This window comes from Chrysochloris asiatica, unplaced genomic scaffold (assembly GCF_000296735.1).
Source record: "Chrysochloris asiatica unplaced genomic scaffold, ChrAsi1.0 scaffold00004, whole genome shotgun sequence".
Classification (NCBI taxonomy): domain Eukaryota; kingdom Metazoa; phylum Chordata; class Mammalia; order Afrosoricida; family Chrysochloridae; genus Chrysochloris; species Chrysochloris asiatica.
Genome location: NW_006408522.1, coordinates 34,235,602 through 34,254,717, shown reverse-complemented (window position 1 = coordinate 34,254,717; position 19,116 = coordinate 34,235,602). Strand labels below are relative to the sequence as shown.

Genomic DNA, 19,116 nt, shown 5'->3' with positions numbered 1-19,116 from the left:
ACTGGCTGAGAACCACTGGTTGGGTCGATTCTGACCTATAGTGCCCTTACAGGATGGAGTAGGGCTGCTCCACAGGGTTTCAAGATTGTAAATCTTTACGGGAACGAACAATCGAATCTTTCTTTTTCATAGTGGCGATGGGACCACTGACCTTATGTTGCAACCCAAGGCGCCTCGGTGGAAAAACAAAATAACCCAGTGACACCATCTTTGGAAACATGCAGAAGGGAGCCCTCAGGGGCGGGGACTATTTAGTGGAGGTGACAGAAAATGCATCAAAAGCAGGAGCCCCAAGTGGGGGGTTTCCTTTGAACTCAGCACACCGGCCCTCCACTTTCCTTGCCCTCTTACCTCTGTCAGATGCTGCTGGGCCTCCTCAGCCTGCCTCAGCCGCAGCCTTCTCCGCTCCACCTCTGCCCGCAGGCAGCCCATGGCACTCTCCAGCTGCTGCACCCAGACAGCCACCTCGTAGGTGGCAAAGTGCCCAGCATGCACCAGCTTGTGCCCTGTGTCTACCACCACCTTGACCAGGGTCTCGTGGGTGCGCATCTCATGCTCAAAGTTCTGTGGAGCAGGAAGACAGGGCTGGGCATACTATCGGACATTCTAAGAGCCCCTCCTGAAGTTACGCCTGAATTCTCTCTCATGGGACCCTATACACTTGCCCCCAAGGAGTCCTCTGTTCCCACAACCAACAAAAAATCTTGGATACCTCCAAAGGCTACTGAGGCCAAGAACTCCTGCTTGGGCCACAAGCTCATCTTCTTGGCTGAAGCCTCACACCCTTCCCTCCCACACCTGGGATGGGTCGGCACCTGGTGCTTTTTCTGTAGGTGCTGCACTGCGCTTAGGCTCTGACCATAGTCCTGGGCTGTGGCCAGGGGTAGCTTCTCCTGTACCCAGGCCATCTCCTCGTTGACGTCCCTCAAGAACTGGTAGAGGAGGCTTCGGGCCTCCAGGGTTGCCCTGCGCTCCTGCAGGGGCTCCCTCAGACTCTCAAACCTGCACCAGAAGAGAAGGATGGGGGCCCAGCGAGGTGGGGACCATGGTGGGTATTCTGGTTAGCTGGTGACACAGAGCTCACCTACTCTGTGATACTTGTATTGGGCAGAGGAGAAACCCTGGGAGGGGATGAGCTGGGGATAGGGGTGGGCTCCTTTTAGGAAGGCAGGGAGAAAGAGGGTGAGGAGGAGGCACTTAGGGGCAGGGCATGGGCAGATCTACCTCTGAAGTAGCAGCCAGGCCTGCTCTTCCACATTAAGGCAAAGCCCTTCCCCGATGAAGGACTGGGCCTGGGCCAGCAGGGTCCGTGCCTGTCGAGCCTGCTCATCCACTGCTGCCTCCAGGTCTCCCAGTGCTCGCAGGAGCTCGCCCACTCCAGGAAGGTCCTCTCCGCCAACAGGGGCTTGAAGCTCAGCCTCCACAGGCTCCAGCCAGCTTTCCAGTTCTCCCATGATCCTCCGGAGCTGCAGGGCCTAGAGCAGAGCCTGAGGTGAATATGGGGCAGTGGTCTGGCGCCTTGCTAGGCCGCTCTGTAGCTTGCACAGCCCACCTTGCAGGCCTCCTGGAGCTTGGCCACCTTCCTCCTGAAGTTGGCCTGCAGCTCATCCGAGAGTTTGCTCAGCTCCTGAAGTTGCACCTGGATGGTCTCCGAGGCCCAGAGGTCCTCCTGCAGCAGCCTCTGCCCCTCCTACAATCATAACATGCTGGACTCAGGCCTGATCAGACCACCAAACCCATGGTCTCAGAGTCTGTGTGCTAGTTTCAGCCTTAATTTCTTGGAACCTTATTTTCCCTATATATAATAGGAATCATAATGGATTATTTTGTTTAAATGAGATAAAACATATACAATATCTAGCAGGGCCTGACCTTTGTAGATGGAAGTGGAATATTTAAAAGGGAGTTACCCTTGAACCCCTTTACCTATAGGCTTGCTGGTCTGCTATTACTATCCCCTCTAACTCAGGTCTTTTCAAGATAGGTTTAATAAAATTTCAGAATATTATATTTAAAATTGTTGACATTATTCACAATAGCCAAAAGGTGGAAATGACCCAAGTGTTCAGATTAATGAGTCAATTTAAGTGTGGCATCGTTATACGTTGGAATATTATCCAACTATTAAAAAGGAATGAAATTCTGATATGTGTAAGGACACAAACTAACCTAGAAACATTACATTAATGAAATAAACCAGACACAAAAGGACAAACGTGGTACCATCCTATTTATATAAACTAAGCAGCTCTGGTAGCATAGTGGTTACGAATCGGGCTGCGAACCGTAAGGTCAGCAGTTCGAAACTACCAGCTGTTGGGGAGAAAGATGAGGCTTTCTGCTCCCATAAAGATTTACAGCCTTGGAAACCCTGTACAGGGTCGGTATGAGTCGGAACCGACTCAACGGCACTTAACAACAACAACATCTAGAATAGGCAGGGATAGGGTAAGGGACAGGGAGTTAATGTTACTGAGTTTCTGTTTGGGGTGATGAAAAAATTGGGGTGGTTGCCTGATTTTATGAGTATGATTAATGCTTGTACACCCTAAAATGATTAAAATGGTAAATTTTATTCTGTGTTTTTAAAAAAAGAAATATTGCTCCCTATTCCCAAGAAATTACTGAAAATGCTTAATTTTTGGCGAGTGCACCCAGGGGAAGTGGTGCTTCTCATAGCATTTCAGATCTTAGCACAGTGCCTGCTCACAAGTACTTAATAAACTCTGGTCACAGGGTGCTGTGGGGGCGCCCACACTCGCACTGTTCCGTGGCCCCTCATGGGCCTCACCACTTGCAGCCTCTGCTCTTGGTGCATCATGGAGTCCAGCTCGGCCTGGAGGTTCTGCTGCTTCCACAACTGTGTCTGTAACGTGGCCGGGTCCTGCCAGCTCTCTTCCAGAACCACTTGGTTCTTCTCCGTCAGCCACACAGCCACCTGGGCACAAGGAGAAATCCAGCCTCTGCTGCCTGGGACCCTCCCCTTCTCCCCTTCCCCACAGGAAGGATGGTCTCTCCTGGGGTAACTGCTTCCCTTGCCTCACAACAATTCCCACCCGAAAACAAGGGAAACCTGGTAGGAATTTTGCAGAAATGTCTGCAGCTGCCGGAGCTCCTTCAGCTGGTGGTGGCAGGCTCCGACTCGCTCCAGGAGTGCCTCTTTCCTGCCAGAAGGAGGGGCCCATGAGTCCTACGTCTGTCTGTTCATCAGTAGCTGGGTCCAATAAGTGTGGGCACCCTATCTACCCAATAGCAGCCTCTCTCAGCTATCAATATGACCTAAAAGTCTGGGATTTTCACTAAAATAGAGACATTTCTACTCCCCTTCTTTATTGTTAGTAAGTGCCATGGAATCAGTTCTAACTCATATCCACACTGTATAAGGTTTCTGAGACTGTAAATCTTTACGGGAGCAGATACCCTCATCTTTCTCCATTGGAGCAGCTGGTGGACTCACACCACTGACCTTGTGGTTCACAGCCCAATATTCATCCTACAGAGCCACTGCGTTCCCCACCCTCTCTGTATTTGTGCCTAAATGCACTATTAGCAAAAAGTTTTTGAGCAGGCAAATTTTGCATTTTGTATTATATTTATGTTGTTGCCATTATGTGCAGCCGAGTTGGTTCTGACTCACAGTGACCCTGTATAGGGTTTCCAAGGCTGTAAATCTTTATGGGAGCAGAAAGTCTTATCTTTCTCCAGCATTATATTTATAGTTATATTTATATAACTCTGTTCCAATATGTTTAAAGCATTGTCATATGCACAAATATTGTTGTTGTTGTTGTGTGCCGTGGAGTCGGTTCCGACTAATAGCAACCCTGTATAGGGTTTCCAAGGCTATAAATCTTTACTGGGGGCAGAAAGCCTCATCTTTCTCCCGTGGAACAGCTGGTAGTTTCGAACTGCTGACCTTGAGATTCACAGCCCGATTTGTAACCACTACGCTACCAGAGTTAAGAGCTAAACAATAGATAGGAAGAGAAGTTTCAGTATTTTCTTCCCACTCTCCATCCTCTTAAACCTATGCCTCCGATGGTGGGGCATCTCTCCTCACCCACATTGGCATGTGTATGGACTTTTGTCTCTTCCTACAGGGCCCACCAAAGAATGTGGGGGATGGATAGATGTAGAGGGGTTTGAAGGAAGGCAGAAGTCCCAGAGTGGGGGGACACTGCACTGAGGGACAGTTGGTCTGCCAAGAACCAACCACTTAAGTTAACCAGGAGGACAGATTGTGTTGACAGAGACAAGTAAAATAACATTTGCCACTTGTGAGCTTAAAGACCTGCATGGGTAAGCCAGGGGCCGGGTGCGGTGGGGGAGATGTCCCACCTGCAAGGGTTGGGGAGAGGACAGTCCCTGCAACTGCTAGACGGGAGCACAGGTATTGAAAGAAGAAACACTGTAGGTGCTGTGGACTGTCTCTGGGTCCAGCATTTAACCAGTGTGGCGCTGTGGGTTAATGCGCTGGGCTGCAAAGTCATTTGAACCGCAAGGTTGGCAGGTCAAGCACATCAGCTGTTCCTTGAAAACCCTATACAGGGTCGCTATGGGTCGGAACCGACTCAATGACACTTAACAATAACAAGTACTGCACCACGAGGTCCATTTGAACCGTAAGGTGGTGGTTCAAAGTCACCAGAGCCTGAACTCCTTGTGCCCAGGTGTAACTGAGGGAGAAGAACCAGGAGGCTCTGGAAAAGGGCTGGCGGAATCCAGCCATGATACAAACACAGTTGGGGAAGCAGCAGAACTTTCAGGTCAAACAAGATGCAAAACAAAAGGTGGAGCTTGGTGTCTCATAAATTGTAACAGTCAAATGCATCTGTGGCAAAACTTATTAAATTAGGACAAGAAATCTACAACTTGCCCAGGCGTGCCAGGCACCACACTAAGAGCTTCAAGGGTCCCATGAAGCCAGTCCTCCTATCCCCTCACTGCAGATGTCAGAGATGTTAGGCAGTAGAATTCAGCACCAACTGCCCATTCCCTGAGACAGTTTTCTTTTTGTATCCTAGTAAACATTTCCTTTGGAAAGCCCCATTCTATCTCAGTTGAATTTAGAGCGAATTTAAAGTTTCCATGTGTTGTTTGAAGTCCATAATGGCTGACCTATTCCAGGAAAAGGCTGGTGAGCTTGGATCCAAGAGGTAGAACAAGAAGGGGAAATCTGGGATGCCCCAGGCCTATGCCAGCCCACCCATGGCTCCCACACCCCCAGAACCAAGAGGTACCTCAGGAGCACAGCCTGGCACCTGTCCAGAGCGCGCTGGGCCTCGGGGTGTCCACCTCGGTGCAGAGTGTGGGCTGCGGCCTCCAGTGAGCTCATATTTTCCACCTGAGCCTCCAGGCCCCGCTCGAGCACCTTGAACTTCCACAGGAGGGTCTCCACATTGGCCAAAGGGTCCTGGCATGAGTAGGAAAGCCTGATACTGACCATGGGGCTGCTCCTCACCCCAGTCCTAAGCTATCTGCTTTTCCACTTAACAGCCATTCTCCCAAGTGCTTATTCACAGGGCAATTGCTCTGCCTGCCAAAACACATCCCTCAAATTCTAGAGGTGGTTCTCAAGCCTGCGTCTGGCTTTAGAAGAGTGATTCTTCATCAGGGGTGGCATTGGGGACAGGGGTCAAGCATCAGAATTTCCAGGGCAGGGGGTGATTTTCACATGACACATGACCACCCCCTATTCTGCACTCTCAGTAAAACGATGCCAGTATGGGCAGTTTGTTTTTGTTGGTGTTGGGTGCCATCAAGTTGATTCTAACTCTCAGTGACCCCATGTGATGGAGTAGAAATGTCCTGTGGGACTTTCTAGGCTGTAATCTTTACAGGGAGTCCTGGTGTGGCGCTGCGGGTTAATGCGCTTGACTGCAAAGTTCAAGCTCACCAGCTGCTCCTCGGAAATCCTATACAGGGTCGCTATGGGTAGGAACCAAATGACGGCACTTCACAACAACAGTCTTTACAGAAGAACCTTTAGTAGCGTGGTGGTTATGAGCTGGGCTACACACCATAGCTCAGCAGTTCAAATCTACCAGCTGTTCCACAGGAGAAAGATGAGGCTTTCTGCTCCTGTAAAGATTTACAGCCTCAGAAACCCTGTACAGGGTCACTATGAGTCAGAGTCGACTGGATGACACTGCCACCACCTCCAGTGTTTATGGGAGCGTATCACCAGGTCTGTGTTCTGTAGAGTCACTTGGTGGTTTCAAACTGCCAACCTTCTGTTTAGTTTAGCAGTCTTAACTGTTGTATCACCAGAACTCCTTCCATATTAGGCTTTGAGGTCTCCCATGGGTCAGGTGTGGGGAAAGCAGCCCTCCGGGTGTATGGGAGTGAGGAAAGCAGAGGTGAGGGACAGTGGGAAGAAGACAAGAATGGGTCGAGGGTCACATGCTCACTCTCTAAGCCCCCATGGTACTTGCTCAGCCAGCATCTTGCACTCAAGAGGCCCTCACGTGGAATGCAGTTGAGGAAGGAGAGGCCAGGGAAGGGATGGATGAGCTTTGGGTTGGATGGTTTGATCCCTACACGGCTCATGAAGACCCTTCCCCACTCCTGCGGGGCACCTACCCCCAGGTCCACACTGGCTAGGAAAGCTTCCTTGCTGCAGAACCACCGTTCCATTTTCTCCACAGAGTTCAGAAACCGCTGTCGAGAAAGGAGAAGGCAAGGGAGAGTCATCAGAGGGGCCCTTTTGATGGTCCAGGGGCCTGGGGCCTGGCAAGTGGTGGGTGGGGGTGGGAACCCCCTGGCACAGCAGTCTCTCTGGCTTTACCTTTCCCCAGGAGCGGTGGGCTTCCTTCACACAGGCCCCTGTGGGTGGTGGGAGGCGAGGGGTCTGGACTGTGCCTACCTGCAGCTCTAGCGCCTGCTGTAGCTGTAGCTGGTGCTCCTGCCAGGCCCCCTCCAGGTTGCTCAGCTCCTGTTCTAAGTCAGCCAGAGCCTGGCCAATGTTGGGGGTGTATGGGTGCCCAGCTGTAAGCAGCTGCTGCCCAGTGCTTCGGGCCAGGCTGATGCTGTGTGTCCAGGAGTCCAGCTCAGCCTGTAACATCACCAGAACTTAAAGCTTCCAGCATTGCTGGAAGCCCTCTGGGAAGGAGGAGAGGTGGCAAAGGCAGCTGTGGGAGTGGAATGGGATAGAAGAAAGGCAGGGGTGGGAGATGGAGACAAGACTGGGAGCAGATCAGGTGTGGTGGTGGGGGCAGTACAGAGTAGAGGCAAGTTCACAGGAACAGAAGGGCCGAGGGTCAGCTCACCTTTCGCTCCTGGTGCTCCTCTAACATACGCTGGGCTTCTGCAATGCTGCTGGGAGGGCTCCCGATGTCCATCTCAGCCCGCAGCGCCCGGGCCCACAGCAGCGATTCCTGCAGCTTTGTCTGGAGTGTCTGAGCTCGGTGGGAGGCATCCAGCAATTCCTTCCTGTCCACAGGTGTGTCAGTCAGGGCCTCCTCCCTCTCTACCCTGTGCCACCAGGGCCTCTTCCTGTCCCTTACCCACAGTCACATACAGATGGCCTGTCACTGGGCAGGGGGTCAGGCAGGATGACCATCCAGGCCATTGAGAGGAGGAGAAAGACATTCAGGGGAAGCCACGGGGGGGTGGGGGTGGGCAAGGAGGCACCTGGGGACTGATTCGCTGGAGAGGGTGGTTGTGGGGGGGTAGTAGTGAGGGAAGGATCCCAAAGGGGTCATACCTATTCTGGGCCCTGCTTTGGAGCTGCCACCAGCTGTCCATCATCTCTTGATGCTTTAGGCTGAGGCTCTGGGCTGCCTCAGGGTTCCTCTGACAGAGCAGGGCCACCTTGTGCTCCATGGTCTGTGGGGAAGGTCAGAGGCTGGGGGAGGAGTGTCCTGGCTGCAGGAGGCTTCTGACAGGGGGTGTACAAGTGGGTGGGCCTGGCCGTTCCCATCCCTGTCCAAGCTCCACAGAGCAGGCATCCTGGACCTGGTACCACCTCCTGCCCCAGCTGCATACCTCCACCTGGGCTTGGAGGAGGCCCATCTCCTGCTCCAACTGCTTGTGTTTACGCAGCAGCCTCCCCACACTCTCCAGATCTTTCCCAAAGTCCAGGTCCCCGGCCAGGGTGCTCTGGGGAGGAATGGATGTATTATAGGCTTGGTCTTGTACTTCCCTGAGCAGAGGGCCTGGTCATGGCTTCAGGCAGGGTTTATTGTCTGTATAATGAAAATATCCAGGCTGGTCACAGGGTCTCCATGTGGATAGCCAGCATCCAGCATGCTCCGAGTCTTCCTACAACCTGGCCATGTGCCCCTCCCCATATGAAGGATGAAGATTCCCATTAGAGCATGGGGTTTGGGGTTTTCATGGAGGTAATAACCCCACATTCCTGTGGTGCTTTCTCATACAAGGTCCCATTTTATTCTCATCCCCTGGGGGAACTCAAAAATAAAGGGAGAGAGCATGGCCGCAGGCACTGAAGGAAGAATGAGACCAAGACAAGAGCTCTTCACGTGTTCAAGAACAGGAGTATCTTCTGCTCACTCAGGCCTTCTCAGACTTCAGACAACTTCCTCACCATCGCCTTAGCCAGGTTTTGCCTGTGCTTCTCTGGGGAAATCTCTAGTTTGCTCAGGGACAGGAGAAAACTAAAACTTGTATTCTGGATCCATAGTGGATGTGGGGAGAAAGGAGCCGGGGGCACCGATCTATATACAGGGCTGCAATGCAGGGGGCTTCTATGGTGCAGAGTTGATCCCAAGAGTGGCCCATTAGATGCCCCTGGTGGATACACATCCTTTCCTTTGAGGGATGAGAGGCTAGGAGACCGTGGGTGCTCTTCGGCCTGATGTGATTTTGCTTGAAGCAAACATCAGGCCCCACTTCACTGCTTACCTTTTCCATAATCCTCCTGGTGACATCATCTAGCTCACAGGATAATGTGTGTATCTCCAGGGCCCCTTCAAGTTGCTGCTGATACTGAAGCAGCTTAACATGGAAACTGTTCCACCTGGAGGGGAAGGAGAATGTAAGGTTGGATCTGAGGTGGTCCCCAGCCCCACTGCCTTCCCTAACCGTGACTGGCCTGTTGTTAAGCTGGTTTCGATGCTGGTAGATGGTCTTGATCTGGTCAGGGTCCCGGATCTTGAGCTGCAGCGACAAGTCATTGATGCTCCTAATGTGGGTGCTGTCCACTCTGTCCTGGGGAAGGAATAGGGTGAGGAAACTGTACCCCTCCCTCAGAGCCCCTTCTTTGCACTGTGGTTGGCACTGGGGGGTTTGCTTGGGCACTAGAAAGCACGAGAAGCAGCATGTTTGGGGAGTGGGAGGCAGCTGCTTCCTCTATCTGTCAGGTGCCTGGGACTCCATCCCAGGTGCAGTGAGCAACATCAACCTGGTGCCTGCAGCCTTCGAGTCATTTCTGAGACCAGAAGCTGTGGTCCCCAGAACAAATGCCAGGAGGAGATGAAGGATGGGCATGGATGGACTAAATGAAGTAGTTAGGGTTAAAATGCTGCTTCTTGGGAAAAGCAAAGCAAAGTGAGGGTGGAATAAAAGAATAAATGCTTCTGTCTTAGGGGTTTGGGTGTCCAGCCCCAAGGACTCCGCTCTGCTCTGACACTGGTCCTGGCTGATAGGTACACAGGGAGGGTGAGATTACAGCTTCCTGTCCCTAGAAAAAATCCCTAACATTTGTAAAGTGTGCTCACTATTTCCAGAGCACTTCCTTCGGGATGTCTCAGATGAGATAGGCAGGGAAGACCATTTCTGTCCTTTGGAAACCCTATAAAGGGTCGCTATGAGTGGGAATGGCGCTGTGGGTTAATGCGCCAGAATGAAAAGCCATTTGAACTGCAAGTTGACGGTTCAAGCTCACCAGCTGCTCCTTGGAAACCCTATAGAGGGTCGCTATGGGTCAGAACCGACTTGACGGCACTTCACAACAACAATAACATGAGTGGGAATCAACTCGACAGCACTTAATAATAATGCCATCATAGATTGCCAGAGCACAGCCCAGAGAGTTAACATAGCTAGTTTGTGGCAGGGTCATAAGACAAGCTCAGCTCCTCAAAATCCAAGTCTAGGACTCTTTCTACGATAAGGTACTATTTGTCCCCCTGGTTTGTGAAGTTCTACCATTAACAATGGAGGTCTTAGATTTAAGGACTATGGTGGTGGTGGTTATGAACCGTGGAGTTCCGACTCACAGCAACCTTGTAGAGGGTTTCTGATGCTGTAAATCTTTACAGGAACAGAAAACCTCATCTTTTTCTCATGGAACAGCTGATAGTTTTGAACTGCTAATTTTGAGGTTAGCAGCCTGACTTGTAACCACTACCTTACCAGACAGAGCCTTTTAAAAAACCATATACCCTTATACCAGGAGGATGAGGTGAGTACATTTGACCTCTAACCCTGATTGTGGGTACATTTGTCAGTCTTCTTTTCTCTACACCACACAAGAGATAGAGATTCTTGGTGTGTGTGGGGAGTCAGGAGACGCTGAATTAGTAGTCACACAGAAGAAGGGTTAGGAGCAGCTGCCTTTTATTAATCAACTACTACATATATAGGAAGGAGCTCTGGTAGCGTATTGGTTATGAATAGGGCTGCTATCCTCAGGGTCAGCAGTTCAAAACTACCAGCTGTTCTGTGGGAGAAAGATGAGGCTTTCTGCTCCCGTCAAGATTTACAGCCTCGGAAACCCTGTACAGGGTCGCTATGAGTTGGAACCGACTCCACGGCACATAACAACAACAACAACACATATATAGGAGTCCTGGTGTGGTGCTGGGGGTTAATGTGCCAGACTGCAAAGCCATTTGAACTGCAAGGTCGGCGGTTCAAGCTCACCAGCTCCTCCTTGGAAACCCTAAACGGGTCGCTATATGTTGCAATTGACTTGATGGCACTTAACAACAACAACAACTACATATATAAGGATCCCTGGTAGCATAGTGGATTACAAGCTGGGTTCTAACCACAAGGTCAGTAGTTCAAATCTACCAGTTGCTCTGTGGGAGAAAGGTGAGACTTTCTGTTCCCATAAATATTTATAGCCTCAGAAGCCCTGTAAGGGTTCTGGGAGTTGGAAGCAACTTGATGGTGTGTACCACCACTGCTACATACATGCTTTCTTTTCTTTCCTTTTCACTTTCTATGTTGAAACCATTATAGACTCACGGGGAATTGCAAAGGTCCTATGTACTCTTCACCCAGCGCACCCTGATGGTAGCGTGTTATATAGTTAGAGTGCAAGATAGAAATCAGAAAATTGGTATTGGGACAATACTATTCACTAGACTATAGACTTTATTCCGATTCTATCTCCACCCCCCCCCTTTTTTTTTTTTACTACTCTGTCTGTGTGTTTGAGGTGTACAGTTCTGAGTTATTGGATCACAAGTATCGATTCTGTGAGCAGCACCTATAGGACAGACCTGCTCTATAAGGATTTCAAGGCTCTAAATCAGGGGTGGGGAAAGTCTGGCCTGCAGGCCATATGTTGTTGTTGTTGTTGTTGTTGTTAAGTGCTGTCAGTTGGTTCAGACTCACAGTGACCCTGTATAGGGTTTCTGAGGAGCAGCTGGTAAGGTTGAACTGCCGACTTTGCGGTTCAAACCAACCTTGCAGTCTAGTGAATTAACCCCAGCACCACACCAGGACTCCTGCAGGCTCTATGAGGCCCACAAAAGCATTTGTTTGGGCCCTGCCAAGGCAACCGCAGTTCCAGCCATCACATTTTATTGTTGTTAACGTGCCATCAAGTCTGTTCTAATTCATAGTGACCCTGCATAGGGTATTCCAGGAGCAGCTGGTGGGTTGGAACTGCAGTGCCAAGTGGTCCTTGGCAGAAAAACATTCTCCACCCCTGTTCTAAATCTTTACAGAAGCTGACTCCCATATCTTGCTCCTGCAGAGCCACTGGTGGGTTCAAACTGCTGCCCTTTCAGTTAGCAGCCAAGTGTTAAAGCTTGCTCTCTCACTACTTGAGCTGTATTTCCCAGGAGAGGATGCTGGGGCCGACCTCTCCCAGGGCAGGGCCCCCTTACCCCAGCCAAGGATCCTTGTAACCTGCAGAGCTGCCTGCTGAGCTCCAAGCAGTGCTCAAGGTCCTGGCCCAGGTCACCAAGATTCAGCAGCCCCTCCTGTGGAGACCCAGGCGCTCTGAGCACAGGCCCTAGGCCCACCCAGCCCACTGGCACAAGATGCAGGCCAGGGGCCCCTTGCCTACCCCCCAACCCCCAGGTCTGCCCCATGCCAGTTAGATCTCCACCTTCTCCTGGATCCAGGCCTCTGCCAGGTCCACTCTTCGCAGGAACTCCAGGACGCCCTGCGTGTCCCTCAGGTCCTGGCCGCGGAGCACTACTGCCTGTCTTAGTGACTCCCAGTGTTCCTGCAGTGCTCGCAGCCTCTGCTCCACCTCCCCCATCAGAGGGTGCCTCTGGGCCAGGAGAGCCTGGCCTTTCTACGGAGAGAGGGGACATTGGGCTGTCCCCTTCCTCCTGCTTTTCTGTCATCCCAGGCTCCCTTTGTCTAAGACTTCTCCCCTTCACCCGTTGGGATTCAACACTTGGGACCAGGGAGTGGGGAGGTAGGGGAGGGCCTGGCTATTACCTTGACAACAGAGGTTACCACCTCCTCATGGGCCTGGACCTCAGCCTCAAAGGCCTTGTGTTTCTGCAGGTGCATCAGCTTATTTTTCAGGTCCCCAGCAGGGGCAGGCTCCTTCAGTTTCTGGGACCGCTCCTTGATCCAGTCCTCAGTCTGTGGGGTGTGGGGGGACATGGATCCCTTGATGCTTAATACTGCCTCAATTCACAGGGTCATCCCCTGTCCCTCAGCTGAGCTCAGGTAGTAGAATGCTGGCCTTGTGGGCAGGGCTGGGCAGGTCCAGGTATAGCGGTTTTAGCCTAGGAAGACATGCCCCAGACCCAGCTGGCCTTGAGGTCTAGGAAGTGGCTGGACAGGGGCCTTGGATGGGGTCTTGTGTGGAGGGTGGCACCTGTGTCCCTGAGGCCCTGTTTTGGGTCTTCTAGAGCTGAGTAAACAGATGAGGTCTCCACACAGGAGGGTCTGAGGATCAAATGTTTTGGGGCTCTAGTCCCAGCTCAGCTTGTGGAAAATCAACTGAATTCTCCAAGCCAATTTTCTCATCACAGGGTTGCAGTGAGGACCTTCGTGCATGTGAAGGAAGCGTGACTCGGATGGGAGGCACTGGGCTGGCATGCTCTCTGACCTGGCTCGCTGCCCAGGTGAAGCCAGCTGTCAGCAGAGAGGTGTGCAGGGCTCCTCGCCGGCTCTCTGCCAAGTCCTTCACTCGAGCCCGCAGCTCCAGCATCTCACCCAGCAAGCCCTGCACCCTGGGGACCTGGAAAGCCTTCGCCTGCTCTCGTACAGCCGCCTCCTATAGGGCAGGGAGGAACAGCCTGAGGATCTCCCACCAGGGGAGGCAAGGATGGGGACTGGCTCACAGAGTCCAAAGCCTTCCTGTGAGGCTCCTGAAGCCTTCCCTCAGCTCTGCATGGTGGAAGGCTGACTCCACGTCAGTCACCACATGACATAGAGCCAAAGGCCCCATGTGGTCCCCAGTGTGGCCTGCCCCTTCCCAGCACTCTTCTGGGCCACACAGACAACTTGTAAACTGTCAACCTGAATCAGATGCCGTAGTGCATTGATTCTGTGTGCACACGACACCCTGGATCCCCCACAGAGGCTGGACTCTCCCACCCCCACCTGGACCATGCACAGGGGATTCAAGCCCATTACCTTCTTGTCCTGGGCAGTCAGCACTCTCTGGAAGGCCTCATGCTTTCGGATCAATTGCTCCACCTCTTCCAGGGAGGAACCCAGGACACTGGTCTTCAGGGAAATCTGGGCCAGCCAACGGAAGAGTCAGAGTGGGGAGTTGGGAGCCTGAAAGTGGTTCAGACAGGACCCCAGAAAGCAGATGATGGCCACTCTCTCTGTTTGTGGCCTGGACTTTTGGGGTGGGAGCTGAGGTGGCCACCAAACATGGGCGAGGAGGAACTGTGAGGAAGAATGACAGACATCCCAACTTGGGAGTTCCTTAACTTCTGACAAAGGAGGGAACATGATCAACCTTCAACCAAATCCCACAGGGCACAGTTGGGGTAGGGTGAGGGGAGAAGAGGGTTCTGACTGACCTGGGGACATGGGGGTTTCAGCAGCCCCCTTGGACACATGGAGGGATTAATTACCAGTGCTCCGTATCAGAAAAAAAAATAAAAAATCCAGAGACCCAAGAAGCAAGGGAACGAGCCGGGGAGCGGGAAACAGGGAAGACAAGAAGCGGGTGTGTGCATGTGTGTTGTGGGGTGAGGGGACCTGCCTCCTGGGCGTGGAGGGTTGTGTTCAGGTGGCCACATTCTCTGAGGAAGAGCTGCTCCTGCTGCAGGACCTGCAGTTTCTCCTGTTTCTGCTCCCAGGCCTGGAATACCTGCTCCCTGGCATCCTGCAAGGCTTGCAGCTTTTCCTGGACCTAGGGTTGAGCATGTGGGGAGTCTGAGCTGGGGAGAGCAGCACGGACAAGACAGGAAAATGGCCTGGAGGGAAGTCTCCAAGAAGAGACCAACATGGCCCCATGGGATGGGGTCCCAGGTGGTCAGATACAGGCTTGGCCAGGGTGGGTTGGGAGGCCCACCTCCTTGGTGGACGACCCTGCAGTCAGAAGTGTCTGCTGGCCCAGCTGGACAGCCTGCTGGTGTAGCTCCTCCCGGATCTCCAGCTCGGCCCGAAGTCGTTGGTGGACACTGAGCTTTAGGGGACCACTGCTGAGGTCCTGGAAGCTCTCCTCTACCTCCAATTCATGCTGCACACTGGCTGCCCATGAGGTATAGTCCTGCACCTGGATCCCAGAAGATGAAGGGAGAGAGCAGGGTGAGGGCTGGATGGCAGGGAACCACTGAGGCACCATGTCAGCCAGTCTGAATTCACTCATGGAGGGCCTGCCTGGAGCTTTCCTAGGTCAGAGCCTTGGGTGAGGTTAACAGGGTCCCTTGTCACCTGTCCTCCATTCTCATCCAACTGATCCTCGCAAGCCCACCAAACCTCCACATGTGGGAGCTCCACTCCCACCCCTACTCCTTAATAGCACATCCACACCAAGCCTCCTTTCCAGCCTTTGCTCCCGCTGCCCCTCCTACTTAGAATTTCCTTCTTCCTTCCTGTCTTCTCTGCTTCCTGCAGCCCTCCCTGGCAGCTTCTTGTCCAATGACTACCAATTTAACTTAGAGATGATCTTTCATTGATTCATGCTGAACCACTCCAGAGTGGTAGATCTGGAGGGCCCTTGTCCATTGCATTGTCTTATTGCATAGATGAAAGTTAAAAAGTACAATGTGTGAGAAAGAGTTTGGAAAATGCTTAGTGCTGGACAAATGCAGAGGAGCCATCTAGGGCTAAGTGCCTTGGTTAGGCTCATACTGTCGTGGCGCCATAGGATAAGCACTCATCCTCAAGGTTGGTTTGAACCACAAGGTTGGTGGTTCAAACTCACCAGTCACTCCCAGAAAACCCTTTATTGGGTTGCTATGAGTCAGAATTGACTTGATGGCACTTAACAACAACAACATTAAACAACTAAATAGCTGAACTTTAAACTCTTGGCAGTGTTATAAGTTGAGTCTCCTGGTCAGGCCCCACTGTCTCAATCTGACTTTCTGGGGCATTATCCACCAACTAGATAAACTCTATGTGGGCATCTATCCTAACTTATGATGCTTCTTTGTCACTCTCCTCTTTCCACTACAGCTCTCAACAGAGTCAAACCAGGCAGTGAACAGAATCTGGTTGGTCCAGAAGTCATGGCCTAGAACACCTGGAGGGAGCATCTGGGTCTCCAGTTAGAGGTTTACCTGGGCTGTTCTTACTCCTCCACCTGAGCTGGGCCCCTGCACGACTGCCCATCACTCACCTGGGCTGGGACTGACTCACACCTGAGGAATCACGGCTACACCCCATGTGCCAAACCCTCTGATCAGCCACACAGGCTCATGCTTTCCCATCTCTGTCCACATTTGCTCTCCTCCCAGAACTGGAGGACACTTGTACAGGACAACACACATACACACAGTCTCCTGATGGGAAGAAGCTCTCACCGCTGCATGGAAGCGGGCCAGGAGGCATGCCTGCTCTAGCTGAGCCCTGCGCTGCTCCATGCTCAGCCGCAGGGCCTCCCAAGCTTGCACCATGGCCTGCTGCCTCCACTGCACAGCATCAGCCTGAGGCCCGGGATATAGCTTCTGCACCCTGCCTGCAGTCTCCAGCAGTTTCTGCACCTGCGGGTCAGAGAAGGGGATGGGAGAAGGATAGTGTCCTTCCTGAGGCCGAGGATCTGACCATTCCACAGACATGTTCCTTGCCGAGTATCTGAAGCCAGCAGGGAAACCCATCTTTGGGCCGTGCCCTGCCATGACCCTAGGGACTGTGAAAAGCCTAGAGGAACAGATGGGCCAGGCCTGAGGGGGTCTGTAGGGCCCAAGCTGGAAAGGCAGCCAACCTGAGCTCACCTGCTTCTCAGTGCCCATTAGCTCCCCTTCTAGTCTCTCATGTCTCCTCAGCTGGGCCTCCACCCCATGAAGGTCCTGGGACACAGCATCTGGGAGGCTCGTGGCTTTCTCCTGAGGAGGGTAGATGGCCAAGGGACCAGAAATTGAGGGTGAGGCTCTGAACCTGGAGTGGCTCCACTTCCAGAATCCCTCCCTCCCCTGGGCTCACACCTGGATCTGGGTAAGCACTTCCCACAGATCTGTGTGAACTTTGAGGGTGATCTCAGCATCTTGGAGCAGGCGGCCTCGGGTCTGGGTCAGCTCCCACAGTTCTGACCAGGCAGCCCTATCACCAGGCATGTAGAAGACCAGCAGGAGGTCAGTGAGTAGCCCAGTATCTCATTCCTCCCACTCAGACCCCATCTGGTCAGTCCTGCTTCCTGGGTTGTATCTAGGACTTGTCCAAAGGTACTGGATAGCTACTCCCTGTCTTTCCATGTGGTTACCTTTCTGTCTTTACTAGGAACTTGTCCCTTGCTATTATAAAGCTCACCAGGATCTCTGGTGGTGCTATGGGTCAAGTGTTGGATTACTAACCAAAAGGTCAGCGGTTCAAACCCACCAGCTGCTCCATGGGACAAAGATGAGGCTGTCTGCTCCAGGAAAGCTTTACAGTCCCAGAAACCCTTTGGAGCAATTCTACTGTGTCCTGTGGGGTCACTAGGAGTTGGAATGGGCTCAATGTCAGTGGGTAGGGTTAAGTTTGGTATGCCTGTGCTTTATAATATTCCTCACATCTTGTGCATCTAATGCTCAAGTAGACTACAAATACTTCAAAGGTAGAGACTGCATCTCTCCATGTCTTGTTCACTCAGCTAACTCCCACTGAGCCCGAGACTTTTGACAGGCCAGACTCTGTGCTACGGATTATGAATACATCGTGATTTTGCTTCAAAGCTTACCATCTGGTAGGCAGCTAGGAACATGGTAAGGCAAGGACTGTGACATGGGCAAGTCTGGGAGCTGTGTGGAAGTTTGTAGGAGGGATCCTGGCCCCAGTCCAGGCAGGTTCTTCCAAGAATGCCTCCTATGAGTCCAGGGAGCCAATGGTTTGGAAAAGTGCCTCTAAGGAGTCAGTTTTGGGGCCAGGCTCTGACCTGAAAACCCAGCTTCGCCTCCCTTCTAGGCTCAGCTTCCCTCACCAGATACCTTATGGATAGGCTGAGCTGGTGTGGCCTAGGCACCTGCCTGTCCTCTCAAAACACTCCAGAAACGGCCTTCCCAGCACTTTCTCTGAAACTCGTACTCATGATCCGGCCCACTGGGTACTCACTGTAGGTCCTGCCGCTTCTGATGGACCTTGGAGGCAGCTCTAGACCCAGTCTCCAGTAGACTATCTGCCAGTTGCTGGCAGGCAGCCACCCATTGACCACCCATCTCCACCTGGTGCTGAAACTTGACAAACTTGGTCCTGAGGTGCTGAGGAGGAGAGAGTGGGTAACAAACAGGGTGGCCCCCAGCACGTGAGGCAGTGAGCAGCCAGGAAAGCAGAAGCCTCAGATACAGACTGGACAAGGTGGGACTGAGCAGCCATCACAGCACCTGCCCACACCACCCAGAAGAGGCAAGTAGGAGGCTCAAGGCTTGTCTTCAGTCAGGACTGGGGACCCCCATGGTCCCTTTCTCCATACAGCCCAGCTGAGACCAGCCTCTCTACCCCTCATCCTCCTGTCTCCGCGTTTCATCCTCGTCCCTAGCCCTTTCCTCACCAGGACGTGCTCGTAGTCCTCTCCGGGGCATTCTCCTCTGGCCATCTGCTTTTGGCTGGTCAGCCAGCTCTGCAAGTCCTCAGCTTCCCTCATGAACTCGTGCAGTTTCAGGGTCCTCTCCAGCTCCCGGTCCCTGTGGTGACAGCCCATGGCTCCCCAGCAGTTAGTTTGTTCACACTTTGGGGAACTAATCCAATAAAGGGGGCTGCCTGAAGGATGACACTATTCATGGTCTCTGTCCAAGCCTGCAGCTCTGGATTCAGGTAGAAGTAGACATTGGAAGGCGAGTGTAGGGGGCTGATGAGGGGCATGGATGTGGGAAAGGGGCAGATGCCTGGGGCTGGGGAAGCTGAGCTCTTACCCAACAGGCTCTCGTTGAAGAGTCAATGAAAAAGGCATGTAATACACAACAGGGGCTTGTCCTTCCCCTGACATGTCTATGGGCCTGGGTCATGGATTCTTTTCAAGTCAGGAATGCCATGTGGGGAGCAGTCCATCCCACCCAGGTTCCTGGAATCTACTGATGACAGAGGCTGCAGTGACCCTCACCGATGTGCTGCCACCTCCTGCAGGGCCTTCAGCTGCTTCCAGAGCCTCTCCTGTGTCACACACACCTGCTCAGGGGCCTCGGGGCCACTGAGAGTGTGGACCCTGTGGTCAAGCTCCTCCATGAAGTTCCAATAAAGAGTCAGTTTCTGTCGCAGGGCCTGTCAGTACACAAAGACCCATACCAGGCTCAGTTTGGGAGATTGTCATTCACCTGTGGCGCTGTGGATCAGCACTGGATTGCAAACTGGATCGCAAACAAGGTTGGCAGTTCAAACCCACTACTTGCTCCTTGGAAACCCTATACAGGATTGCTA

General features: G+C 52.5%; 1 protein-coding gene across 1 annotated transcript in view; it reads right to left on the bottom strand.

The window, feature by feature from the left end:
* SPTBN5 (spectrin, beta, non-erythrocytic 5) overlaps nt 1-19,116 on the bottom strand; it is a 56,037-nt gene that overhangs the window by 8,247 nt on the left and 28,674 nt on the right. The window contains exons 26-52 of the mRNA XM_006831894.1: nt 18,803-18,960; nt 18,254-18,386; nt 17,818-17,963; nt 16,716-16,830; nt 16,506-16,616; nt 16,095-16,274; nt 14,639-14,842; nt 14,327-14,476; nt 13,744-13,848; nt 13,214-13,381; nt 12,592-12,741; nt 12,251-12,442; nt 12,027-12,122; nt 9,056-9,171; nt 8,866-8,980; nt 7,987-8,100; nt 7,706-7,827; nt 7,269-7,431; nt 6,866-7,054; nt 6,583-6,660; nt 5,241-5,413; nt 3,074-3,164; nt 2,792-2,938; nt 1,553-1,690; nt 1,225-1,475; nt 816-1,002; nt 352-564 (exon numbers count right to left, since the gene is read on the bottom strand). Of these exons, the coding sequence (XP_006831957.1) occupies nt 352-564; nt 816-1,002; nt 1,225-1,475; nt 1,553-1,690; nt 2,792-2,938; nt 3,074-3,164; nt 5,241-5,413; nt 6,583-6,660; nt 6,866-7,054; nt 7,269-7,431; nt 7,706-7,827; nt 7,987-8,100; nt 8,866-8,980; nt 9,056-9,171; nt 12,027-12,122; nt 12,251-12,442; nt 12,592-12,741; nt 13,214-13,381; nt 13,744-13,848; nt 14,327-14,476; nt 14,639-14,842; nt 16,095-16,274; nt 16,506-16,616; nt 16,716-16,830; nt 17,818-17,963; nt 18,254-18,386; nt 18,803-18,960 (4,005 nt within the window). The remainder of the gene's footprint in view (nt 1-351; nt 565-815; nt 1,003-1,224; nt 1,476-1,552; nt 1,691-2,791; nt 2,939-3,073; nt 3,165-5,240; nt 5,414-6,582; nt 6,661-6,865; nt 7,055-7,268; nt 7,432-7,705; nt 7,828-7,986; nt 8,101-8,865; nt 8,981-9,055; nt 9,172-12,026; nt 12,123-12,250; nt 12,443-12,591; nt 12,742-13,213; nt 13,382-13,743; nt 13,849-14,326; nt 14,477-14,638; nt 14,843-16,094; nt 16,275-16,505; nt 16,617-16,715; nt 16,831-17,817; nt 17,964-18,253; nt 18,387-18,802; nt 18,961-19,116) is intronic.